Source organism: Phoenix dactylifera, chromosome 1 (genome assembly GCF_051530095.1).
Source record: "Phoenix dactylifera cultivar Ajwa chromosome 1, Ajwa_hap1_PhDact_Kaust_v1.1, whole genome shotgun sequence".
In the NCBI taxonomy this organism is placed as follows: domain Eukaryota; kingdom Viridiplantae; phylum Streptophyta; class Magnoliopsida; order Arecales; family Arecaceae; genus Phoenix; species Phoenix dactylifera.
In genome coordinates, this window is record NC_143190.1 from 55,837,446 (window position 1) to 55,864,834 (window position 27,389).

Consider the following 27,389-nt stretch of genomic DNA (forward strand, 5'->3'; position numbering starts at 1 on the left):
CCGGAAGGTCAAAAGCCCATTGGTGTGAAGTGGGTTTTCAAAGAAAAGAAGAATGCTAAAGGTGAAGTAGAGAGATACAAGGCAAGGTTGGTAGCCAAGGGATATAGCCAACGTCTCGGGATTGACTATGGTGAAGTGTTTGCTCCTGTTGCAAGGTTAGAGACCATCCGAATGATAATCTCACTTGCAGCTCAAAAGAAGTGGAAGATTTATCAAATGGATGTCAAATCAGCTTTTTTGAATGGCATTCTTGAGGAAGAGGTTTATGTTGAACAACCTTTGGGCTATGTGATCAAAGGCTATGAAGACAAAGTGTTGAAGTTGAGGAAAGCATTGTATGGTTTGAAGCAAGCGCCAAGGGCCTGGAATAGTCAGATTGACAAGTATTTCCAAAAGAATGGGTTTACCAAGTGCCCACATGAGCATGCTCTCTATGCTAAGGTGCGTGAAAATGGAGATATTTTGCTTGTTTGCTTATATGTTGATGATTTGATTTTTACGGGTAATAATCCAAGTATGTTTGGAGAGTTTAAGCAAGCTATGACTAAAGAGTTTGAAATGACGGATATTGGTCTCATGTCTTATTATCTTGGCATTGAGATCAAACAAATGGAGGATGGAATTTTTATTTCTCAAGAAGGTTTTACCAAAGAAATCCTTAAGAGGTTCAAGATGGAAGATTGTCAACCTGTGAACACTCCGGTGGAATGTGGAGTAAAGCTGTCTAAGCGTGAAGAAGGAGAGAAGGTAGACTCGACAACCTTCAAAAGTTTAGTTGGAAGTTTGAGATACCTAACTTGCACAAGATCGGATATACTTTTTGGAGTTGGGCTTATTAGTCGGTTTATGGAGTCACCAAGCATGACACATTTTAAAGCGGCGAAACGAATTCTTCGTTACATCAAAGGTACAATCAGTTTTGGCTTGCTTTATTCATGTTCTAATGAATTTAAGCTTGTGGGCTATAGTGATAGTGATTGGGCCGGAGATATGGATGACCGGAAGAGCACTACCGGCTTCATTTTCTACTTGGAAAATATAGCTTTTACTTGGAGTTCGAAGAAGCAACCAATCGTGACACTTTCTACTTGTGAAGCTGAATATGTTGCCGCTACTTCTTGTGTTTGTCATGCCATATGGTTAAGAAGATTATTGAAGGAGTTACAAATGCCACAAGAGGAGGCCACGGAGATTTTTGTTGATAATAAGTCGACCATTGCATTGGCAAAGAACCCGGTTTTTCATGATAGAAGCAAGCATATAGATATAAGGTATCATTTTCTTAGAAATTGCATTGCAAAGAATGAAGTGCAAGTGAAGTATGTGAAGACCCATGATCAAGTTGCAGATATTTTTACTAAGCCTCTCAAGTATGACACTTTTAGCAAGTTGAGGATGATGCTTGGAGTTACAACAAATTAAGTTTAAAGGGGGGTGTTGAAAAGTAAACTTAATTTAATGAATAACTTTTGGGAGGATTCATGAATATGTGAAGGGTCACCTTGAGAATGGTGATTCATGTATATGTATTTAAGTAGTTCATGTCTTTTGGGTTTTCTATGTGCATTTAAGTGGTTTGTGTCTTTTGGGTTTTCTATGTGCATTTAAGTGGTTCATGTACTTTGGTTTATTCATGTACCTAGAAGTTCTATAAATACCATGTAAGTCTTATAGTTTTGTAAGCAAGGCAAGAGCCAAAGTGAATAGAAAAAATCTGAAATATTCTTCCTCTCCATCCTTTCCTCTCTAATCTCTCTTTCTATATTTCCAACAAACAACCATCCAAAACCTTCACCAATATGGTATGATGGCATCAATATTGTAGTAAGACAAGTCCAAATGCTCATGAATAGGGAATGATCAAGTAGAAAATACTGTGAAATGGGAATTTTAAGTTGGGATGCTCCGCATACCTCACTATATCATCTGTTGTCGGTCCCATATTGAATCGATTGAAAAGAACCAGGAAAAGAGAGGCATTCAGATGTGGATAAAGGTAATTCTTCAGCGGCCTCCTCCAGTGAGGATATAAAAGGAGTTCCGTTCCTTGTGTTTATCAAGCAGACCAATATGGAATCATCTGAGGAAACAAACATAGCCTCGGCCTTATAGGTCTTGGCTGCATCAGAAATGTTCATGGATCTCCAAAGATTGAACACCAAGATGAAGATCAAATAGAATCGGTGCCTCAAATTGCGCACTAAGTTGGCCATCATAGTTCCCGTACAAGAATAATGCTCTTAGAAGATACTTCTGGCCTACAACTACGGGCTTCAATGGGTAGCAATTTCGAGTCCCGTTCGGAATGCTTCTAAGACTTAGTTGCTGTTTCTTTGTTGAAGCGGTTACATATTGCATTGAAATGTTGTGCTTTGTCCCACCACTAATAAATTGATCATCGGATGCGTACGTTATATTGGTAGTGTCATCGGTGTAGCTGGAACCATCAGCAATGCCGCAATCAAGGCTTATGAAACCTGCATCAAATACAGAAAGGTTCGGAATTTCTATGAGCTCAGCAAATATTGTTTTCTAAGAATGTAAAGGGATTTCCTTTTTCTTTCTTTTTTCCTTTTGGAGAGAGAGAGAGAGATTAGCTAGATGCTCAGCGAATGTATGTGAATTACTTTGGCTGGATTGAGAGTTGAGAAAGAGAGGGGGAATAAAAGCTTGAGGTAGAGGCGTAGAGCTCACCCATGGTACTGGTATTAGTCTGGCCATGAACTCGTACTGCCACTACTGAGATGCCCAAAAGAAGCAGGCACCATACTGCCATCATTGTTAAGATGGAGTATCCCATCGTTACAGCAACTCTTCTGCTGCCCCTGGTCCAGATGAGTGAGGAGCTGTTGCTGTTGTGCTATATTATTATGGTCAGAGAGATGACTTCTATAAATTTTTTTTTTGTTTGATGGTCAGGGAGGAATAAAAGTTGCCCGGAATTTTTATTAAAGAAAAACATATCATAACGGAGATTTGACTTCTATAAATATTTGAGCGAGGTTTGAAACCAGTTCTGTCTGGTAGTAGAATCTGGCCAGCCTTGCTTTTTAGGTTAAATAAGATGGTCAGATGGCCGTGGAAGGCGATCGTTCCATTTGCAACGGCAATGTCACATGGCCGAGTTTTGACTCCAACTTCCTCAAAAGTCACCAATTTGTTTCATCGTCGGCACTAAATTAAGATTTTTATATATATATATATATAAGAGGGATGAATCACATAAATCTAATATAGTACATCCACATAAGTCAAAAAATAAAATATTCCAGAAGGAGGGTGGCACCGTTCCAGCATTTCAGCAGAGTGATCGGCAATAAAAGATGTAACTCAATCCATCGCTCTATTTACCTCGTGGTAGATATGACCCGCGCTGAAAGTAGTACAATCTCTCGCACACTGCTAAATGTTCTGGAGCAAAGGGGTGTCTATTTGCAGCCGCAGTCTGCCTACAGATCCATTCAATCACAGTAGTCGAATCGTCCTCTAAATGAATGAAATCTGCCCATAAGCATAACGTCGCATAGCCGACCCCTATTCAGACTGCCCTCAACTCAACTCCTATGATAATGGTATCATAGATCTGGCTCTCGGCAACATCAATAAGACATGAGTTAGGATCTCTAATCACGAAACTGGCTCCTCTTCTACCGCCGCCATCACTCACACTACTGTCAAAGTTTATCTACATTTATTTTTTTTTCTAAAATAAAACATCAAATTATCAAAAATCTCACCCCAGAGAATGGAAGATTTTTGTGCGACTACGTGACCTCCATGCTGGGTGCCCAACGGGCTTATGCATTGGGGCCCGCATGTCGAAGTGTTGGGTGACAAATATATTGCAGTCCCACTGAGAAATTCTTACAACCAAGACGTGTAGCAGTTGTTGGTAGGTCTACAGAAGATCTTATATTGTTAAGACTTTCTTCTCACTTAAAATTACTCACATGATGTATTCGATGTAGTTTCAAATTGTGCAGGATGAGCACTGCATACTTCTGAGGTGATGACTGGCATATTGGTCCAGTTTAACCAGCTGGTGCTCCAAGGTCACAAAATTCTAAGGACGATTAATTACTTGATTATTTACTGACTCTAACCTATTTCCTTAATACAGTAAATTTTTAGTTATCAAAATTATCTGGTATGCAGACAAATTTCCAGGATCACCATCTTGAGTATATGTGTATTTTGTTGTTGTTGTTGTTGTTATACAGTTGGTGGATCAAAGACAGCTATCTCATGCATGCAATGAGATCTTAGAAAATAAGAGTCTGACAAAAGCATGGATGAGCCAATAAGGTATCATATAGCTTCAAAAAATCATATGTTAGAAATCACACACAAAGTTATGATAAAAGAACAAGGTTCTAGCAAAAGCTTTGGAAGAATTTCTGCTTCCCATCCTTCATCATCCAATTAATATGCTGCAATTCACAGTAATAGACCACAAATCCTCTTTTTTTTAATTTTCTTTTTTGTATGTATGTATGAAAAAATTATATACAAAATTATGATCAAGGAACATGTTTCAAGCAATAGCTTTGGAAGAATATCTGTTTCCCAACATTCATCATGCAATTAATATGCTGCAAGTCACAGTAATAGACCACAAATCCTCTTTTTTTTTCTTTTTTTTATATGCAATACAATAAATCACATTTGAAGGAACACAAAACTCTAAATTCCAAACAAATGTAGAGGAACCAAAGGGGAAAAAATAATTTGGTCCTTAAAGTTGGATTATTATTGAGACGTGCTTCTTGGAGAAACATTCATAGAAAAGGTTACCAGATCCAAAGATCATGTAAACACTAAAACTCAAAGCCACATCAAGTCCAATTCTCAAACATCCTAACATTGGAAAAACAGAATATAGATGATCTGCAAGCAGCATTTTATGGAGAAAGGACCCCCTACAACTGATATTTTTCCAACATGGGCTATTTCAAAGGTACTGTTCAGGCTCGTGTCAACAGCTTCATCGTATAATGGTGCTGGTCCCAAGCAAGCTGAAGCGCCAAGCTTTCCTTAAGCTGAATGACTGCATCAGCCATGGTCGCCCTCTGAACAGAGCTCTGCTTTGTGCAGATAAGTGCTATCATTGTACTCTCCTTGCAGCTTTGCAGCCACAACATCATCAATGTTCCCTTGGGCAACTTTTGGCCCCACCCTTTGAACTATGTGACCCTCTCCTGGTCCAGGCAATAAGGGAGGCTGGCCTGTGATTAGCTCCAAGAGAACCACCCCAAAGCTATATACATCACTCTTCTCGCTGAGCTGGCAAGCCTGAGAATACCTGAGCAAATGCGAAACAGGAATCAGCTAAGCTCCCCATAAATTATTTGTTATTCCAGATAAGTCACCAACATACAACAAAGCTAACTTCCTAACAAAAATATGATAAAGCTAAAGGTAATGTAGACATAATAAGCATCACGTCACAGAGGAACAGCTTATAGTTTTACTTCACTATCGGCTATCAAGAGTTACTCAGATATGTAGTGACAGGGGGTCAACTGGAGCTATTTCAGATAACTCCAGTAGCTACAGCAACTGGCGACAGCAGTTTAGGGCAATTCTAGAGGTAATCTTCTATCGGTGGGTGTGGTGTTGTGTGTGTGTGTGTGTGATGTTTGAATTGAACTCCATTGGTGGTTGATGTTTCAAAATATCTTTCCTTGTTGTATAACTTGGCCTTCTTTTGGGTTGTATGTCTCTTTTTTAGGATTTTTTTACATAAATACCCTCATAAATATCAAATTTTATATGAATATCCTCTCAAAATTGATATTTGCATTTATACCCTCATAAAACACTTATTTAACTATTCTACCCTTTTTTATCTTTGTTTTTGCATATGTACCCACGCCATCTAATGCTGTTACAAAATTAATAGTTTCAAATTAAAATGACTAAAATACCCTTATGGTGTACAAAAAGAAACATGATTGTGATAGGGGACCAAAAAAGTAATTTTAATTTTTTTAATTAAAATATATGTAGTTTTTATTAACAATGTTAGAAGAACCGTTATATTAAGGGCATTTGTGCAAAAGTAGTGTTTTATGAGGGTATAGAAATAAATATAAATTTTAAAAGGATATTCACGTAAATTTAAATTTTTAGAAGAGTATTCATAATGATGAAACAAACATGATTCAGGTCAAGAGTCGACTCAATTATGTTGTCCCTTGCCTTCTTGGCCTATCCTTGGCTTTCAACAATATGTCACAAGACAATACGTCGCAAGCCACCTATTCTACAGAAAGAAAAAAAGTTTAGCAAACAGACATACTAAGGATCAAGGAATCCTGAGGTGCCGACTACTGCTGTAAGTATGTGGCTGTGAAGATCACTCTGGAACGCCTTAGATAGCCCAAAATGTGCTCTTAGCCTCCAAATATTGGTTCAACAGAATGTTGCTGGTCTTCACATCTCTATGTACTATTGTCGGCCTGCATCCCATGTGCAGATACTCCATCCTTACATAGTTATCATGCCAAGGGAAAAAAGGATGAAGAGGAACTCCATAATCCGAGGAATGGAAGAAAGAGCAAAAACGAATTCCATCATGTTAATGCCAAACCTTGTGCAGATTCAAGTGCAATTTGGAGCCGCTCTCTCCAACTCAAGACCCTAATATTGGCAGGTTTACCTATAATAGATCGTTGTAACAACCCATTAGTAACTTTCACTGGAATGATATTGCACTTATGCTCAAGGAAAGATTTTCCATCACTGCGTTGGGTGGTGATTTAAGAAGTAGAAATGATTTGGGATCACTACTATGTAGGATCACCATGGTTAAACGGTGCAACTAAATGTAACAATCACATCGTAGACAGCCCAAAGCTGCGCTAGGGTTAGTAGCCTGCCTCATGTGGCTCCCTCTCATCACCAAGCCAAGTGGCCATTCTTTCGCCAATGCCATGAGGCCATGTACCCAACTTGGCAGCGCAAGCTGTCAAGCTTAGCGCACCAAATATTGCTCCGCCCAGACACGGACTTTCGACCAAAACCGCCCGTGCAAGCATGAATGGCTTATTTTGAAAGCAACTCTACCAGCTGCGCAACCAAAAGTCTGTTGCATGATGCATCTCAAGTATAATCAAAGAAATATCCATATAGTTGCAAAACCCTTTTTTTTATGTAAGGGAGACTTGGCCTCCCAATTCTATTGAGACAAGATAATTTACTTTTACAGGATTGTAGAAGAAGAATTTAGCAGTGAAAGCAAGTACAAGCAATCAGAACTAACGAAATATACCAAGACTGCTATAGATTCATAGCGGAGTGAAGAAGGTATATGCGTATCTGCTATCCGCGTCCGAAGTTTTCTTCTAGCAGACTCATAATATCACCGCTACCTAGGCTATAAGTATAAGATGCTGATGGAAAGCCCCCAAATGCTGATAATGTTGCAGCAAGCCATCCATATTGCCTTTACAAATGAGTAGTTAGTAAAGACACGATCCACAGATTCAATTGGGTCAGCACATAAACACACAATCCTCTGTGTCCCTAGCTTCTTATTGAGGTTGTCACAAGTATTTTGTTTTCTGAGGCATACCCATAGGAAACACCTGATTTTTAGTGGTTCCTTCCACAACACTATCACTATTTCTACTCTTCCCTTGTAATTTGCTTGTAACTATTTAGATTCATAAATCAATTTTAGTCGACGTTTGCAATACCATTTTCGGTATCTGTATTGGATATGGATTTGTTCAGAATATTGATACTTGATATGCATCTCCTCCCCACCTAGTATCGATTCGGTTTCGATATTGGTGGTACATCCGGCATAGGAGGTACATACTAGTACGATGAATCTTAGTCTAAATCAATTCACATGTCTACAGAAAAACTCTTTTAGACAATTTCATAGAATTTTTTTTTATGAGCTCCACTAAAACATCAGCAAAAACCTAAAATCTTAGCTTCTAGTATTGATCATGCATCTCAAAACTCACAGTTGAAATTATACTTCTAACTAGTATATAACCCATGTGATATGCGGAGTACGTTTTTTCTTCTTTTGTTAGCTATTATTAAAATGTAATATAATAATATAACAAATTATAGTAAAAAGGAAGTTTCAATAGTTGAATTTCTATAGTATATGTAGCAATAAATTTAATGATAATTGAGGAGAAATATCTATATTATCACCGACGCCACTAATATTAGTATCCCTATAGAGAATGGAGAACTCTTTACAAGTTTAGCATCCGTGCAGAAACTTCTGTCTTTAATACAATAACTTTAATACCTAGCCCCACATAATAAATATCTATGTTTTTTATTTTTTTCAATTATCTTTGAAATATAATATAATAATTAACAATACAATAAATTATAATAATAGAAGGCTTTTATAACTAAATTTTTATAATTTCTTGTCATTAATACAGGTATTCACATATTGATCCAAGAGCTATGCATGAACTAAACTTCTATAAAGAAATAATTGTCATTAATATTGGTATCACTAATGCATGCTAGATGTGCACGCTATATTTTTTTTCTTTCTTATCCAACTAATTTTGCAATATATATAATTAATATAATGAATAGAAAGCTTCAATAATAAAATTTTTGTTGTACATTAAATATTGAACTTTAATGATTATTGAGGATATCAATTTTAGCATCTTTAATATCTATTATATATTAAATATTAATATTAATAATAGTCAAATATATTAATACCAATGTTATTAATTAGGAATGGAGAATTTAGTATCTATTCAATAGATATACAATAATAATAGATTTTGCGTAAATATAAATTTGTATTTAACGACGTGTCTCCGTTAGATGATTACATGCATCCTCACCCTACATTTTCTTCGTGCGTTGCTCCTGATTTGGTGGGATCGGCGAAACAGAGCCGCACGATCATTGATCAGGACAATTTAACGGCCGTTCGCCGGACCAAAAAGAAAACAATGCCCCCCATCTCCTGAAGCCGACCCTTTTCAATCATCCTTAACTGTAACTTTTGTTCTAGTCCTCCATTCCGGAGATCTCAGGGGAGCTTCACCTCAGATGCCCCGGATCTCATACCCCTAACCCTCGAAACCCTAGAATCTCTGCCGATCTGAAAAAGTTCAATACTCCACCGTACCCCACCAATTCCAGATCTGGGCGATATCGAGATCTTTTACTTTGATCGCTCCGGCAATGGATTTCATGAAGGTCTTGGATCAAACTGTCCGCGAAATGTAAGTCTTGCGTTTGGAAATCTATCCATTTCGCCCTCCGAAGATCTTTGTCTTGTTCTTTTTTTTTTCTTTCTAATTTTTTTCTGTTATTTTTCAGAAAGAGAGAGGTTAATCTTAAAGTGCTGAAGGTGCCGGAGACCGAACAAAAGGTTAGGATTTTGCTTTTAGTGGCTTGATCTGTGGTAATGAGGACTCGGTTCGTTGAAATTTCTTTCAAATCTTGGTTTTATGGTTTTTATTGTTTTCTATCTGGGAAAAACAAGGAGCTTCCTCCGTTAGTTGATGGACTCGATTTTAGAATCTGATTTAATATGCATAATGGAAAGAAACTTTTTTTTTTGAGTGCGCGTGCGCGCATTCTTCAAGTAGTGATTTCATCCTATCTTACCAGCTTGTACTCGAGGCATCAATTCTCGTGCTCCCTCAAAAAGTTTGATTACATAAAAGAAAAAATATTTACTCCTGATCTTGGAGAATTGAGCTGAAAGATTTTTTTTTTTTTTTTTTTTGATATTGCAATTCTATAGTTCCCTGAAAATGACTGCACAAAGAAAGAGAAAAATACAGTTGTTCTTTTCACTTTTACATGGTTAATTCTTAGATATGCAGCCAACTCTCTTCTCCTCAATCTTTAGTTTGGAAGTTGGTAGCATAGATCATGAATCGGATTGTTGCGGACCTTGAAATTTGAGAAGAAGTTGATATTCATACAAGTGACTGCTAATTTTTATATCTGTATGTGTTGGACTCTCTATTTTGTCCTCTATATTTCTTTCTTTATATTGATTTATCAGCATTACAAAATTTAGGTTCTTGATGCAACTAGTGATGAGCCTTGGGGTCCTCATGGATCTGCTCTTTTGGAGATCGCTCAGGCCACCAAAAAATTGTAATTCCTGCCTCTGTTTTATTTGAAATTGCCACTGAAAATATTGTTATTCCTACCTCTATTTTAGTTTATTTAGAGCTAATTTTCTAAAGTATCTGTTTTTCTAATTCATGTAAATGTTATCTGCACAGCACTGAATGCCAGATGATTATGAATGTACTTTGGACGAGATTGTCAGATACTGGTTCCAAATGGCGTCATGTGTACAAGGTGACACCTGAAGCTTTATATTTTAAATAGATAAACTGGTCTTAAGCTTCTTATGCTATTTATACATACTGTTTTAACATTCATATAGTTTTTGCTCCAAACTTTCTCCCTTTTAGGCATTGGCTGTTATTGAGTACTTGATCGCAAATGGATCAGAACGTGCAGTTGATGACATTCTCGAGCATACTTTTCAAATTTCAGTACTGCTTCTTCACCCTTGATAAGAATACTATTAAGATGACTTGTCCACTTAGATCTCTTTTTTTTTTTGGCAATTACTTCTTGCTTATGTGTTTTGTATTCATAAAGGCACTTTCAGGATTTGAGTATGTTGAACCTAATGGAAAGGATGTCGGGATCAATGTGAGAAAGAAGGCGGAAACCATTTTAGCTCTTTTGAATAATAAAGAAAAAATACAAACAGTTAGAGAGAAAGCTGCTGCAACCCGTGATAAGTAAGCTCTGTTCACTCATTGTGAGATCTTTTTCTGCTCATATCTAAGCCATATTTTTCTGAATCAATAGTTGCTACTGTGTTTAGGTATTTTGGACTGTCTTCAACTGGAATAACATATAAATCAAGTGGGGCCTCATACAGCAGTGGTGGCTTTAGTGATCGCTATGGAAGCCTAAGTGGTTCAAGGGATGGTGACACTTTTAGAGATAATTACAGAGACAGCGAATCGCATAAAAGCATTGCAAATGAAAATGAAGCGAGCAAATCAAAGAAGCCGGTAGCACATCAAGCCCGGTAGACTCAATTAGCCTTCTATACTTGTTTTTTTTTCTTCTTCTGTTACATTATGCTTACTTGTTGATTTGACTATCTTACCATGTTTAATAAACTAATGCTCCTGTTATATAGTTCAATAGAGTTTTGATGTCATAATTGAACTAGGATTAATGGAACTGTCATGCATACAGTTTTGGTTGTATTTCAGGAATTTTTGTAGTTATATCTTGCTTCAGATGAAAATCAGATTAGACAAAAGAATAGGAAATCGAGAGAATGATGTAGTTTTCTGCTAATAGAGTTTAAGATCTTCTAGTGATATATAATACATGAAACTAAGGGATCAGAAGGCCTTGTTTGGACCGAGGTCAGCTTTTCCCAAGACCATGCCTGTTTCTGGGAATAACAAAAACAAAATGAAAAAGAAAAAAATCCCACGCTTGGACTGGGTCTCTTTGGGCGTAGATACTATGTAATTTTTGTGAAACTAGGGGTTCACAGGAGCCAACTTTGGACCGAGCTGAGCTTTTTGCAAGACCACACCTGCTTTTACATATAATTCTTCAGGCCTGGCCTGGGCCTCTTGGGCCTAGATGCTACTTAATTTTGTGAAACTAGGGGTTCACAGGAGCCAAGTGTAGAAAAAAAAAGCTGAGGTTTTCCCAAGACCATGCCTGCTTCCACAAATGACTTCTAAGGCCTGGCCTGTTCCTCTTTGGGAGGCTTAAATACTACTTAATTATATGAAACTGGGGGTTCATAGCATCCAAGTTTGGACCGAGCTGAGCTTTTCACAAGACTGTGCCTGCTACCAATGACTTCTGAGGCCTGGTCTAGGCCTCTTTGGGGGGATCGGATGCTACTTTCCATGCTTAGATAGCTTATAATGTGGAAAAACAGTCTTGACCTTCGCCAGCCTAATATATTTGGGATTATCTACATGAAAACATTGTTGGAGAATTATATTGGGAAGCTGTAATGTGGGTATTTAAGTTCAAGACAAGTGATAATTAAAATATTTATTCACAGTACTTCTACCTAAAAGATGCCACAAGAATTCATATTATTTTTCCAAGGGGTGCATGTACAACATTATGGAAAAAACGAATTGACGCTTGCATATATCAGAGGCTGTAAAAAATTGCCTTAGATGGACATTGGTTGTTTATATAGAATGAAATAATGTTGCCTTAATCCAATCATGTGTCATGAACTTTAAATATCTAAAAATCTTTTTGTTGATGATGCTTCACTTACAGCTAATGTTCAACTAAAATTTCTTTGTCGGTTCTGTAATAGGGATCAAGATTCTTTACAATCAAACTCAAAGCCATCAAGTAAGCCAGGCCTCACTCCACCTTCTAAAAGTCCGAGTGTTCAAGCAAATAGTAGTGAGGATGATTTTGATGACTTTGACCCACGTGGATCATCTAAAACTGGTGAGTATTTAAGTTATTGTTTACTAATTGTACATGGTGAAAGATTATATGTGAGTGTGCATGCACGTGCATATAAGTTACGCAAGTACTCTTACGGTGGCTTTGATTAGATTTTGATAAGTAAGATTCATACATTTTCCGAACAGTTTGTGCATCAATGCTTAAACAATGAATAAATTAATAAAAAACTCTGCGAAGTATAGAAAAAGAAAATTAAGCTTTCATCTGGAAAAGGAGAAAATGATATAATAATATTTGACACTCTTTTTCTGAATTTTTTTTCAAGGCTAAGTGATATGATCAGTTGTACATGAATATTTCGTAGAATTGAATCTATAATTGATATTTTGACATTGCTCAAACAACTAGCTGATATTGTTTCCACCTATTGGAGTTTCACTCTTTGATTTATTCATAAACATAATCATCAAGCTGTCTCCCAACTGTTTGGGTTTTGCTTTATGGATTCTCATTTACTAAGTATTCCCATATTGAAGCACCTCTGACGTTATTCCAAGTTTCTCCATATCCTTCCTTGCAACCTCCATCCATGTTGCATTAGGTCTTTTTCTTCTTTTCTTATCGTGTTCAGCATAAACCAAAGAATAGCAACTTCAGATGAGCTAGAAAATTATTGCTACCCTCTCTTACGAGAATTAGATGCAGACATATGTCCAATTATCCAACTTAACAAGAAAAAGGAAAGGAAGAGCAAGATACATAGAAAAAAATAATTTTGAATAAGAATATATGTTTTGATCTTTCAAGTTACATTTTTCTCATTCAAACTTCTCAATAAGCTTTGGCATTTTTTAAAGAAAAGATATTTTCGGATTTTTTATTGGGTACCTACTTTCTTGACCAATCTCTAAAAAGAACAAAACCTACTTTAAACATTATTGTAGTGCGTCGAACTAATTGTTTGACAAGTCCATCTCTTAACCTATTTCTAAAAGCTGAAAGCAAAAAAATGATAACTCTCAAATGCCTGTCCCGTATCACCTCGGATATGTATCCGATAGGAATTCTAAAAGCTGCACAAGAGTGTCCAGGTAGCATAACACATGGTCTATTTCTTTTTTTTTTTTCTCATTCTTCATCTCCAGATGGTGAACCATATGGGTATTGCATCAAGCTCGGTTTGATGATGACTTAGGTGCACATTCTTTTTAGTCAGGAATTTGGAGACAAACCTGCCCATTTATGTATGTTCAATGTAGCTTCAGGTTGGATATAAGCTACAGATGGCAATTTAGGTGTTTGTGGTGAGCTTGCCTGAGGCTTAAGTGGTTCCATCTATTTCAAACAAACAATCAACTTGTTTAGAAATCATGTAAGTTTAGGGGCTAACTTGATTTGTTAGGTTAGGATATTTCTTAATCTTGTCAGGTTTTGGTCCAATATGGATTTACCAGGCAACACGTACAATAGTTGAGCATACTGTCATTCAATTTGCATAGTATTTCAAGATTAATTTTTGGGATGATAAATCATTTACTTAAAAAGATAGCTATAATTTTTATTATCATATGTTTTCCTGAGTTTAATCTCAAAACCATTTAACCTTCTTTTATTCTACTCGTTTTGTTGCACTTCTATTTTTCTGCTGAATTTATGCCGAAAGTTTACTATATGTTATAACTTATAAGTCTTCTTGCATCAATGTACATTCTTTTAGATATGGACATGTTTGTCAGTTTCCCAGTTCTCATGCTTAAAGCAATGTCATGTTATGCTATTTTTGTATACTTTTGATCTAGAAATGTTAAGTATGAGTTGCATGGTTCTAAGTCAATTCGGTTTATGTTTTGATATGTTCATGGGGGGTAGTAGCCATAAGGCAACATCACTGCTTAGTGTCAGTTAATAGGTAACTGATTTTATTACTAATAAATTCTAATGTGCATGCAGGCTCAATTCTTAGACCTCAATGTTGCAACATTTTATCTGCTCATATTTTTCAAGTTTATAATGAGCTTCTTATTGATATCTCATCTATTTGATTTCACAGGATCAACTAATACAAGCTCTAGCCAGGTGGATCTATTTGGACAAAGCTTCATGGGCGACCTTATGGATGAACCAGTTTCTCTTCCAACAGAAACAACCACGCATAGCAATCCTGCAACAACTGCAGTTGATCTTTTTGCTGATGCAACTTTTCAATCAGCCTCGCCTCAAGCTGGAGTAACAGCAACTTCTCATTCTCAGGTTAGTCTAAATATTTTTCCCAATTATAAAGGTGGTTGAAGTCAAAGTATATATATGTCTATTAGAGAACTGTTCTGCATCCGTATAGATTTAAATTTTAGTAGTCTTGTGTGACTTGGACAGTTATCTTGTGCACAAAGGAGAAACTAAAATTGAAAATCAAAGCTTCTTGTTCTTTTGGTTGTTATCTTTTCCTTTATTGAACTTCCAATAAACACCAGTGCCTAGTTGCCTTTATTTTATATAGGCTCTGTGATAGGCAAAGGATGTTTTATTATCCTTTTCATCTTTTGCAACCTGCATTCTTTGTTGGATGAAAATTATTTATGTCAAGGTTTTTGCTTTTTCTTTGATGTTGTATTTTACTCACAATCTTACTGCAGGGCGGCGCTGATGTCTTTGCTAGTCAACAAGCCATTCCTGCTGCATTTCCTTCAAATAATATGGACTTTTTTGCAGCACCAGATCTGGGCTTACCTTCTGAAATGAAGTCTCCCATTTCTGAGCCTGCAAGCACCAAAATGTTTGATCCTTTTGCCACAATTCCATTAAACAATTTTGAGAGTTCTGACCCATTTGGTGCCTTTACTTCTCATAGTGAACCAGCAATAACAAAACCTTCGCAACATTCTACAACCGGCAGCCTGAACAAGCTGGATGAGACCTTTGGTGCCTTTACCTCTCATACTGAAGCAGCAACTACAGAACCTTCACAGCATTCTACAAATAACAGACTCAACAACCTGGACCAGACCTCTCTGACAGCACCCAAGCCTGCCACCAAGAAGGATACTTTTCAGGTCAAATCTGGGATATGGGCTGATTCATTGAGCCGCGGACTGATTGATCTGAATATAACTGCCCGTGAGTTTCTCCTCTCGATTGTCGCTGTTAATTTTTTTTAATGATTTTGGTTTTTTCAGCAAATTCGTAAGTATGTAGCACCAAGTTTAACATTCTTTACCTGGAGGCTGCAGCCCTACAAGAACTTGCTTACTAGTGATGTCATGACTTGCTTCGCATTCCTTGTGACACCTTTGCCCATACTCTTCTCCTGTCTAATCCATGTGCCTTGAGTCCAACAACCATACATAGTGCTGTAGCAAATTAATGTCTCTGGAGAGAAATTTTTTTAAGCAAACCTATTTTTGAGAGAATCTAAGATCAGGTGACAGACAAATCGAACATCACTACTAGTTTTCTGCTGCTACTAAAATTCTTAATTCTAATGTGTGCATGCATGTGTAACAGCTCCCTGAATTAGCTTCGCATACCTGTGATTTGAGGATGACCGTATTAATCACTAATTTCTTGAGATGGTTGAATATCACTTACTTTTTTTTTCTAGTAATAATGTGTGCATGCATGTGTGCAGGCACGGATAGACAAAACTATTACTGTGTGAGTTGATTTTTATTTCATCCATCTAAATTGGCAACAAGAATTTTCTTTGCCATTTCTTTCTATTGGCAGCTACATCTGCTGTCCGCACAAACTTCTAGATTTTGACGATAGCTTGTATCTGAATATTTTCTCGGGACCGCTAATCTTCTTTTATAGCTTTCCGTAGTGTCAAGTTCTCTTTGATAGTGTTTCCTATTGTCTCCATTGCAATTTCTATTCTATTTCCTTCGTTCAGTTCCATCACTTCATCCTTTGAATGTGCAACTCTGAAGCTTTCTTACGCATCGTTATTTTCTTTCCCCAGATTCATTACATATCTGTCCTGGCACTCTCGGTAACTCCTATTTTATCCTTCCTAGTTGTGCCGCAGGTCCAACTCAATGTTCTCAATTTGCATCTCATCTCAATTTGGTTTCCAGCATTTTTGTGGACATTTTGTACATCACTATATGTGGCTGGATATATGTTTGATACCAATAGATGAGTGCCTTACAAAATCTGGGAGTTACACTGCCTTTTGGTATTGTGAGGTAGGAGACAGGCGATCTTCAAAAATATTCAGTATGCAAGATAATGTTTATTAAGCTTGGTATACAGATTATCAGATATTGGTTCGGTCTCAGATATACATGCCTCTGATGGGTTACATAGCTGTTGTTGATGCATCTGCAAATTTGTCATTTTTTCATTGAAAGAAAATTTCGACCATGCTTATCATATGGCATTTCCATACACGACGAGTTATCAGGATGAAACTAATAATGTTTAGGTCACCTTGTGACAACATTAAGCGGACTTTTTCTTTCACTATATTTTTTACCTTGTGCTTCGTTGCAATTTGCAGCCAAGAAGGTGAATCTAGCAGATATTGGGATTGTTGGGGGGCTTAGTGATGGGTCGGATGAGAAGGAAAAAGGACTTCCAACTTCAGCGTACATGGGGAGAGCCATGGGCGGTGGAACTGGTCTAGGAAGGTCTGGGTTTCCATCTTCAACTGCAATGGGGGGAGGTGGGAACCTCTCAACCCTTGGCCAACAGCAGCTTGGAAGCTTCAAGTGATATCACTTCTATTTTTTTTGATATTCTTTTCTCGAGCCAAAAGTTATTTCTGCAAGAATTTGCATTAATTTTATGTGCTGTACATTTCTTGTTATTTGTTTCGCTCTACAATGTTGTTCTTGTTATGTGTTCATGTATAAAGAAGACTTAATGTCAAATTCTACCGACTCTGCAACGACTGTTGCTTGTCAACTCTCCAGCTGCCCAACTGACGGTTTGCAGCTTAAGCATCTGCAGATTTGCAATTGGTGTTGGCTGTTGCTATGACTGAAAGCAAAAATGCGATCATCATTGGCTGGATTTACAATCCTTTTTTTCAGCTAGATTTAGAATCTATTTTTTTCCCCCTTTCTTGAGATATGTTAGTGGGGAAATCTCTTCTATTCTAAGGTTTCTAAACTGAAAAATGTCACGATTAAAAATCTTAAAATGATTCCCCTTCTTTTTATATTTGGAATTGTCTGCCCCTGTTTAAGTGCAATGAAGTGCAAATTTTATGTTTTGAGCTTTTGCTTCAATCTGATGGTGCTGTTCGTTACTAATTTTTCTTGTTGGTAAGCATGATAGAAACTTTCAAAAGTACCAATTATGGGTATGTCTAAAATACAAGGTGGCAACAAGATACCGAAATGCTGAACAATGTGTAGAACATTTAAATTATAGTTCTCATCATCAAAAAAAAATAAAAATTAAACTATAGTATTAGCTATACATTTTAAGAAATAAGTCAGGCAATCATCTATGGAAAAGGGGGCACCAAGTAAAAGAACCAGTGAACTAGCTTTTATGTACCTTTGATCCTGATTTAAATTGTAAAACGCTTTATCCCGACTGAGAGCTAATAAATTCTTCTTGCTTCTTTTTTAACCAGGTCTTAACCATCTTTGGATCTTTGTACATGACACTGTGATCTATGGTTGTCTCATACCTTAAAGCTAGTTTAAGTTGCCCTTTCAAGTGACCACTCAGGTCGTGAAAGTCAATGAAATGCGACCTGATCTTTTCAGTTCTATTAGTTTCTTAAACAGAACAGTCCTCTCAAAAATTTACATGTTAAAGTTTCATACTAAGCAGCGTTGCAATAATGAAAGAGAGCACACGATCCTTGGCCCGCTGAAGCGGGATCTTTTGCGACGCGGAAGGCTTGCCATCAGGTCCAGTTTCCAAAATAAGCGAGAGCCTTCCATTTTTGAGATGGATGGGCGACTTGCAAGCTATCGGCGCATGCACAAGTCTCATGTTTACAGCATTTATTTTATATAGTTTCGGCCTGCTCATTTTCATGCGCACAGAAAGTTGCTTGGACCAATTCTGGCCTGGCCGCTCAACGCTCAACCGCTCTCATGTATGAGTAAAGCCAATTGTCTCATGCCCCATTGCAAGAGAACTTCTCGTGTATGTACATGGAAGTGGCCCTCTGTAGCATGATTCTTAAGTTAGACAAAGACTTGGGGTTGCCAACTGGCTGATTGACAAGTCTTACGTTATACAAGACGCTTGGGGGCTGTTTGTTTCTTGTCCAAAAAAAATACAAAAAGGAATTTGAGGCTAGGAGGGCGACATGCCCCCGCAAACTGCATTGAGATGATGAAAAAGCGAAAAAAAATTTTCTAAAAAAAAACCTAAGAACCAGCTAAATACAACCCATGCTTTGCCACCATGGCTGCCCGATCTTGCTCATCATCCGATTTTGTGTAACGTGATATCCAACAGACCAAGAAAATGGTGTGGGGAACAAAAGCCAATATTTGTTACTGTCCAAGAAGTGGGAGGGCAACATGGCCAGCGAGAATTCATAGAGAGGATGGGAATTATAGAGATGGGCACTGGGCCGGGCCGCCCACGGCCCGGCACGGCACGGCACGAAGCGGGCCGTGCCTGGCACGGCCCCTTTGATAGGGCCGTGCTGGGCTAGCGAATCCTGGCCAGCGGGCCGTGCCAGGCACGGCCCGCTTCGGGCCTGGGCTGGCACGGCCCGGTCTAGGCACGCGGGCCAAGCACGGCACGGCCCGCGTGCCAGCACGGCACGGCCCATAAGGGCCTGGGCCGGGCTGGCACGCGGGCCTGGCACGGTACGGGCCTGGGCCCGGCTCGGCCCGATAAAATTTTTTTAATACATTAATAAATTATGAACACTAAGAAATCTTGATTTATGAATATAAAGCCACCTTAATGGTGGGGGGTTTGGCATAGACCCCTACCAGTTTATTAATTTCAATCAAAATGGTACATGAAGGGAGGTTTGGACCTTGGTCTGACCTCTAGATTCTAGAATACAATAAGAAACTAAGAAAGGGCCGAGGTTTGGACCTTGGTCTGACCTCCAGAATACAATAAAAATGTACAATTATAAAAAATTAAGAAATCTTACTAATCATCAGTGATTCAGTGAATCAGTATTCACTCTTCAGTCTTCAGTCTTCAGTCTTCAGCAGTGTTTGTATCATCATCATCAGAGGATGTTGTATTATGTCCACCTTTATCTTGAAGTCTTGCCTCAGCATCCAGCCAATCCTTGAAGCAGAGAAGCATCTCCACCGTTTCGCCCGTCATCCTACTTCTCTTTTCGTCAAGAACACGCCGACCTGCACTAAAAGCGGATTCCGATGCTACCGTGGACATCGGCACAGCTAAAATATCGCGTGCAATTGCAGACATAACAGGATATTGATTTCTAACACTCTTCCACCAAGATAATACATCTAGATTCTCTATTTGATTTTCATCATATGCAGACTGAAGATCATTTCGTAAATAAAATTCTAGTTCACTACTTAAAGATGAAGAAGATGAAGAGGAACTTGAAGCATGTGTGTGTCTTCTCTGTGCAATGAATGAAAAAATAGATGACGAACGAGAACTACTAGAAGGAGGAATAGAGGTTTGTATTTGTGTTCTAGATCCACGATTTTTTTCATCATATATAGCATAAATATCATAAAAAAGTTGTCTTACCTCATCTTTAGCAGATTCAGCATCTTGATTCATATTTTCAGCGTATGCATCAAGTAAAATTAGCACGCCATTTAATTTAACTCTAGGATCAAATACAGCAGCTAAGTTATGCATAGGACATATCCTGTCCCAATACTCATTCCATTTAGATTCCATTAGGTGAATAATAGGCATTAAAACATCATCATATCTATGTTCTGCAAATTTTTGACTAATTATATATGCTTGTTGTAAAAATGAACATGAAGTAGGGTAATAAATACCAGAAAGAACATTGGTAGCATTATAAAAACTAAGCAAAAAATCTTCCAAAATTTTTCCTTTATTCCAATCAGTTTCAGTCAATGTAAATCCTAATCCACGATCATTAATATATGCACTTAATAAATTTTTATATGGGTATGCATTATGTATCATGCTATATGTGGAGTTCCAACGAGTAATTACATCAAGTTTAAATTTTTTAAAACGTTTACCATGATTTATGCATAATTCCTTAAATTCTTGAAGTCTTGATCTAGAAGCATGAATAAAAGAAACTGCATTTCTAATTTTTGAAATCACATCTTGAATCATGCCCATGCCAGCTTGAACAGAAAGATTTAAGATATGACATGCACATCTAATATGCAGTAAATTTCCATCTAATATGGGATGCAATGAGTCTCTTAATAATACAACAACAGAATTATTATTAGATGCATTATCAAAAGTAATAGACATAATTTTATCATTAATATTATATGAACATGCAGTTTGATAAATTATATTTGAAATTTGTTGCCCAGAATGTGGAAAATCAAAAGCACGAAAAGCAAGAATACGTTTATTTAATTGCCAATCATTATCAATATAATGAGCAGTAATGGCAATAAAAGAATTACTACCTACAGATGCTGACCAAATATCAGAAGTTAATAAAATTTTTACATTTAAAGTAGAAAGTGTTTCAATTAAATTTTGTTTCATTGCTAAAAAATTGGTCATAGCTACTCTTCTAAATGTACGCCTACTAGTTCTTTTGTAAGCAGGTTGTAGGTTTAATTGAACATATTCTTCAAAATTAAAAGATTCACATAAACTAAAAGGTAATTCATCCTTAACTATCCATTTTACAAGTGCTTTTCTTTGATTTTCATGATTATATGCAAAATTACCTACAAGTAATCCCCCTTGTATATTAAGGCTACTTTGAGTTTGAGCATGAGAATCATGCATCCTATGACTCTCTTGATGTCTTTTTAAATGCCCTGTTCCCCCACTACTACTACAACTATAAAGTTTGGCACATTTTTTACATTTAGCTTTCCAGACTCCCTCAACCATAACTCTATCAAATTCATTCCATACAGTACTAGTCCTCTTACGAGAAGAGGTTTGACCTTCACTCGGTTCACCAGTTCTAGAGGAACTAGGAACAGGGGGTTGGGGATTAGTTTCTTCCCCCTCAGAAACAGGAATGCCAAACTGACTTTCCTCAAAAGATGACATATCTATGATTAATTCAAAAAATAAAAACTAACCGCAAGGAGGAATTGAGTAGAGGGTCGGAGGGCAGAGGCAGCGCCGAGATTCCGAGCTTCCTCTTGTGCTCTCAACAGAAGCGACCTTCTCTTCTCAACAGGAACCTCCTCTTGTGTAGCACTTGAACAAACTAAAAATTAAATTGCTAGAAGAGCACTTTAGAAGAGAGAAATAATAGCAGTAGAGAAGGAGAGAATGAGAGGTTTGGTGTGGTGAGAATGAGGGAGGAATGGGCTATTTATAGAAGCCCAAAAAAATTTTTTCCCAAAATACCCCTCAATTCAGCCGTTATAGGACTGTTGGGAGGGGCAAAACCGTCTTTTTCCCGAAAATAGCCGTTGGAAACGGCTATTTTCTTCCCCCTTCTCCAGACGGGCCGTGCCAGGCACGGCCCGTCTGGAGCCGTTACGGGCCGTGCCAGGCACGGCCCGTTTAGAGACGTTGCGGGCCGTGCCTGGCACGGCCCGTTACCGCCCGTTACGGGCCGTGCCTGGCACGGCCCGTGCCGTGCCGTGCCCGGCCCGGCCCACCAATAGAGGGGCCGGGGGCCGGGCCGGGCTTGCCTTCCGTGCCTCACGGGCCGTGCCAGGCACGGCCCGCTTCATAAGCGGGCCGTGCCAGGCACGGCCCGTTTAGAGTTTTGGCCCGGGGGGCCTGGGCCGGGCCGGCCCGGCACGGCCCGTTGCCCAACTGGAAACTGATTTAAAAATATAAAAATAAAATAAAAACCTGCTATATAAATGCTTCGCTACAAGTGCCAGATCATGCTCAACGTCGTCTGATTTTGGACAGCCCTAAAAATGCAACCCTAAGAGCTATCTATCTTTTGTCATCCAAAACACCAAGAAATGGTTTTGGGGAACAGAAGCCCAGAAACTCGAGCAGCTACCAGCACCAATTCGGCCGAGCGCTTCCTGAGCTTGGCAGCGACAGAAAAACTACTTCCTTGCAGGAAAATAAAATATATGAAACATCCGGAGTACCATTATTTTAAATAAAGGAAAATACAGTGCCTAAGCTCCTGGAAATGGCCATAAACCCGGGTTCCAAGCCCCACCCAAACCACCAAATACCAGGGACAATTTGCTTTATGGACTCAAATTTAACATCACACTGAAAGGATTCAGCTCACTTTAAAAAAAAAAAAAAGAAACAAAAGAAGATTCGGCTCACTTAGAAACATGATGATCGGAGCATCAGTTTATCATGTGATTGTGTACATTAATCAAATTAAGCATACATTGGGTTCATGATGGCTACCTGATACATGTTTGTGTTGTGTTGTTTGTAGCTACCCACCTTGCCATGCTGCAAGCAGAGCATAACATATGATTCACTAAGAACAGGAGCATAGGACAAAATCAACCGAGCCATCCAAGACATGCCTTTCAGCAATGATTTACTATCAAATGCTTATGGAATCAATTACTCCAACTAGCTGGTTCCATCATCTGCTAACAAATTTTCAGACTTAGAAACAACGTAAGATAAAGCAAAACCACAGACGTGCGCAGTGGAACTTGATTTCATCAGATTGACAGCACGGTGCACGAGCAGCATTTAAAGAGCTATGAAGCCTTGTCCATGAGTTGAATTGGGGTCAAAATGTTTGTCTTGCTTGTTTCAACGATGCACCCATTCATTACCATCTCTTCCAGCATGAAGTGTGCCGTCTCAAGATGGAACATGATATCAAGCTCACACTGGGAACAGGGTAAAAATAAGAAAGGGGTATTTTTGATCTTCAACGAAACAAGAAAGGTGGTCTAATCTGAGGTATCAAGGATTTTTACAGACATACCACATTTCGAAAATGGCGGTCCATAGTTTCGACTACTAGATGGATGAATTCTAGGATTGCCAGCTCATTCTGCAAAAGAAGTGTTAAAAAGATAGCAATGATTTCTATTGCATAAGAGTATGTGGTTAGACTGCTTAATAACAATAGAGCTATTGAAACAAGTAATAGGAAAACCTAATAGTAGTGTTAAGCAATCTGATCCTACAAAATGACTTCAAATGCAAATATGAGGCCCAAAATCTTCAAGCCATGAAAGTCAAGTTACAGATTGATGTTGTAGATGCTCGAATCTTGATGATGGCACCAACCTGTCACATACATGTTTAGAAGATCTACAAAGTTGTGAGATAATGGTTCATCTAAAGAAGGAATATGTTTTCGAGTGAAGAGCTGAGCAAGGAGATGATGTCCTAAAAAACATCATGGTTGCATTGAATTGCTAATCGAGGGATTGTTCCATCCGAAGTCCAAACCCTCTATTGATTTTGCCCTACCATGTCTTGGAAGACATTAAATATCAGTAAACATGAGTAGGCAGGAATTTTCTAATTCCCATCCATATTAAATTACACTGCAAACCTCCATGGTAACCCTCTTTATTTAGCCTAAGCAGCAGCCGCTCATGAATTTCCTTCACTACCAAGTAGAGTTGGAGATGCATGATTAGAAGTTTCCTTATGGACTCTTTCACTCAAGGTTTTAAATCCAATAGTTCAAACAAGTATAAAGCAAGCCATAACACCAGCAACCTTCATCACTCCACCAATGCTTTCTAACAGAGGTCTAAACCCCACATCCTTTGAGAAAGAAGAAGCACAAGGAACAAGAAGAGAAGTGGAAGAAAACTCTACAAATTAAATTTACTAATCAATCAAAAATCTCCCATAAACTAAATCCTTGGCTACCTTATAAGACAAGCCTCACAAAGTCGTACTAAAATAGGAAACCAGACCCTAAAAATAAAAGAAAAATGCATTAAGCTTATTCAACCCTAAATTTGTACCAACTTGATCCATAATTTAGAGACCACTAGGATATGTTATTTTTGGTTTCTAGACATTTTTTGTAGTTTATACCAACTTAAACAATTTGGATCTTCAACTTGGATGATCAACATTGATTAAAATCGTTAAATATTTTGACAGAGTTAATATAAACTGGGTAGTCCAACTGTGACCAAAATTGCTTTTTAAGTGGCCTTTTTCTTGATACTATTAAAAAATTTAAATAACTCTATATCTTCAATGCTTGCTATCAGTGAAGATACATGACAAGCCCCAAAACAGTTATTTAAAAAATAAAAATCAAAGAGAGATTTAAACAACCCAAAAAAAGTTTTGAGATTAAGGTAAACAGATGCAGATATCCAAAATAATGGCAAATCTAGAATTAATGTTTATTTCTCAAAATGTATTTCTTGTTATATAACTGATGAGAACTTAATGCAATCAATGCTGTGGATTTATAAGATCCACCCAAACTGTAAGCAGATCCAAATATTTATGCTGTCATGCCCTTATTCAATACATTCAACCACTCAGTTCTATGTAACATATGCAGTTTAAAGCTTTAGAATAAGTCAATGCTATCTCTATCCATTTCTGCAAATGATAACCAAAATATAGGTAGAACATATCCTCTTGCTATAAAAATTTACTTCCCTCTAGGAAAAATAAACTGGGTGACTGGGTCTTCATGTCCCCACTCATGCATTTGCATAAAAGCTTAGTCAGGATTTTTTTCCTCTTATGAAATGTTAGCAGTATAACTTAAAATAAATTGGTCTCTCCATATGTTCTTTGCCTCATCTCAATTACCATAAAAAAAATAATTTCCTACTCACCAAAAAAGAGGTTCCAATGCCAAAATTTATATTGATGGTTGAAATCAGAATCTTAAATTGCACAGTTGACTTAGAATACAATCTTTTGCCTCCAGAACAATTATGTTTTTTATTATTCCACAGAAATTTATCGCAACAAAAGAAAGTAACATTAATAGTTTTGCTCACACAGCTTTATTTATGTCCGTAAAATATATAGGATCAATGCTTCATATGGACAGCATAATTTACCAAAGACGAGAATGTATACACACACCAAGAGAACAGAAGGACATACTTCATCATTGTCAACCCCAACTAAGAAGAACAGTGATGCATATCGCCTGTACACAATTTTGTAGTTCCGATGCTCAACAAAGGAACACTGCAATTAGAAACAGAATTGGACATCAATAATTATAACAAGAAGAAAAGTATGATCAACTAACAATAACAATGAATGAAAATTGTAAGGTTAATACAAGGAGAGAGAGAGAGAGAGAGAGAGAGAGAGAGAGAAGATGTATCTCAGGGCTTCAGCATGGTCAAGGGGTGTGCAAGAATTAATAGCATTACAACCATTGCTGTAATGCATCACACAAGATTATTGAATCAGTGAAAGAAACTTATATTCTCAATCCATATCAAGCATAGCACCTTAGAGCACCTCAAAACTTTTCTACAAACTTCCTTTGACAACCCAATTTACACACGGAAAGGGTAATTTTTCTTAATTACCATCGGAGAAATAAAGCCAACATCAACCAACATAACATTTTAACTAACGCAAAGGCTCGAAAAGCCACAAACCCTAAACTCCAAAACATCATCACGAGAGAATCAGCCGTGCAATTTAAGAAAGTATGTCTTGGTATTGCCCAGATGCAATCAGTTTTCGTGACGGATCTAAACAGTTCGCTAATATAGACGAGAGAAATCATTAATAATCACTTTTTTTTCCATAAAACCCCATCTACAGATGCCTTCCCATAAGGAAAAGACCATAAAACATCAAATCGGCGTCAGAATTCGACACCAATCCCACGCAGATTCCCGCCCACAGCCGGGATCGATTCAAAAAAGGAACCCTTTTTGGATTTTCCTAGGGCAGAATAGATCCGAGGTAACTCTAATAGATCTATAGCACTAGGTAGAAGAAATTGAACGTAAGAAGAAGAAGAAGAAGAGGAGAGATAAGAGGAGGGAGGGAGGGACCTGTTGCTCGGTGCGGGCGAGGCATTTGCGGACGATCTCACCCTCGAGGGCGCGGCGCTCTTCGACGGTGAGGTACTCGTAGTATTGGGCCAACCGGGTTTGGCCTTGCTTGTTTACCAGCAGTATGAAGCGGATCGCCATAGATCTTTCTCTCTCTCCCCCTCCCTCCCTCGACTCCTCGGCGGAGGCCCGGCTTTTTCTATCCCTTTCTTATTACCTTCGCGAGCCTGGTTCTGGTTGCAGACTCGAACCCACACCCGCGGGAGGAGAATAACTAATCTCCGACGCGGCACGTGGCAGGCAAGCACCAGACCCCAGCGGTGCACGTAAGGACTTCTTTTCTACAAAGGAAAGGTAGATTAATTTGATTAGGATTTGGAAACTTGTTTATATTAATCAGAATTTTTTTGCAGAGAACCAATTTAAATCACAAAATGCTGTAATGGAAAGAATTCGTAGATGCACATCAAGAGACTGCACAGTGAGGTCCCCATCCATACTTAATAATCCAGTTAATAAACAGTAATATGCATCCTAGGTTGTTTCTATTCACCCTCCGCATCGCTGATAACAACTTCATTAAATCAATTTGTATTCTCTGAATATTGAAGAAGGGATGACACACTTTAGCCTCAAGAGAAATCATGCGACATAATGCTGAGCACATACAAATGATAATATGTTTACTACAAACAAATAAATAATTATTTCTTATTTTGATTGTTAATTAAGTCATTAATTATTTCAAAGATTTTAATTGACAAGTTTTATATAATGAACGTAATATAGTATAGGAATCGATATAGAATGTCTATTAAAAGAACTATTCATAGGTTCCTCATTAAATTATTAATTATTTAATTATTTAAATGGCATGTAATTTATAGAAACTGC

The 27,389-nt window shown here is 37.8% G+C and overlaps 2 protein-coding genes and 1 pseudogene across 3 annotated transcripts; 1 reads left to right on the plus strand and 2 right to left on the minus strand.

The window, feature by feature from the left end:
* Positions 1–1,843: 1,843 nt before the first annotated feature.
* Positions 1,844–2,800, minus strand: LOC149768763 (putative leucine-rich repeat receptor-like protein kinase At2g19210; annotated as a pseudogene).
* Positions 2,801–8,951: 6,151 nt separating this feature from the next.
* On the plus strand, positions 8,952–17,336 carry LOC103714331 (clathrin interactor EPSIN 1-like). The gene is made up of 11 exons (XM_008801534.6): positions 8,952–9,233; positions 9,331–9,382; positions 10,043–10,122; positions 10,254–10,332; positions 10,449–10,532; positions 10,642–10,787; positions 10,874–11,083; positions 12,365–12,504; positions 14,516–14,715; positions 15,099–15,579; positions 16,964–17,336. Exons 1-11 carry the CDS (start codon positions 9,193–9,195, stop codon positions 17,176–17,178), a joined length of 1,728 nt encoding a protein of 575 aa, XP_008799756.4. The 5' UTR covers positions 8,952–9,192; the 3' UTR covers positions 17,179–17,336.
* A 5,521-nt stretch (positions 17,337–22,857) lies between these two features.
* LOC103714332 (AP-4 complex subunit sigma) lies at positions 22,858–26,761 on the minus strand. Of its 2 annotated transcripts, none has more exons than XM_026807370.3 (4): positions 26,496–26,761; positions 25,558–25,665; positions 23,459–23,527; positions 22,858–23,360 (listed from the first exon to the last, which is right to left on the minus strand). In XM_026807370.3, exons 1-4 carry the CDS (start codon positions 26,634–26,636, stop codon positions 23,226–23,228), a joined length of 453 nt encoding a protein of 150 aa, XP_026663171.2. In that variant the 5' UTR covers positions 26,637–26,761; the 3' UTR covers positions 22,858–23,225. The 2 variants fall into 2 exon arrangements, with proteins under 2 accessions (XP_026663171.2, XP_008799760.2); XM_008801538.5 differs by having other exon boundaries at positions 25,579–25,665; positions 26,496–26,749.
* Between the last annotated feature and the right edge of the window lie 628 nt (positions 26,762–27,389).

Coding starts and splice junctions, on each gene's coding strand:
- LOC103714331 (XM_008801534.6), top strand. CDS start 9,193: ATGGATTTCATGAAGGTCTTGGATCAAACTGTCCGCGAAAT. Junction 9,234..9,330: donor GATCAAACTGTCCGCGAAAT/GTAAGTCTTGCG, acceptor GTTATTTTTCAG/AAAGAGAGAGGTTAATCTTA. Junction 9,383..10,042: donor TGCCGGAGACCGAACAAAAG/GTTAGGATTTTG, acceptor TACAAAATTTAG/GTTCTTGATGCAACTAGTGA.
- LOC103714332 (XM_026807370.3), bottom strand. CDS start 26,636: ATGGCGATCCGCTTCATACTGCTGGTAAACAAGCAAGGCCAAACCCGG. Junction 25,666..26,495: donor TCGCCCGCACCGAGCAACAG/GTCCCTCCCTCC, acceptor TTCTAATTGCAG/TGTTCCTTTGTTGAGCATCG. Junction 23,528..25,557: donor TATGTCCTTCTGTTCTCTTG/GTGTGTGTATAC, acceptor CTTCTTTTGCAG/AATGAGCTGGCAATCCTAGA.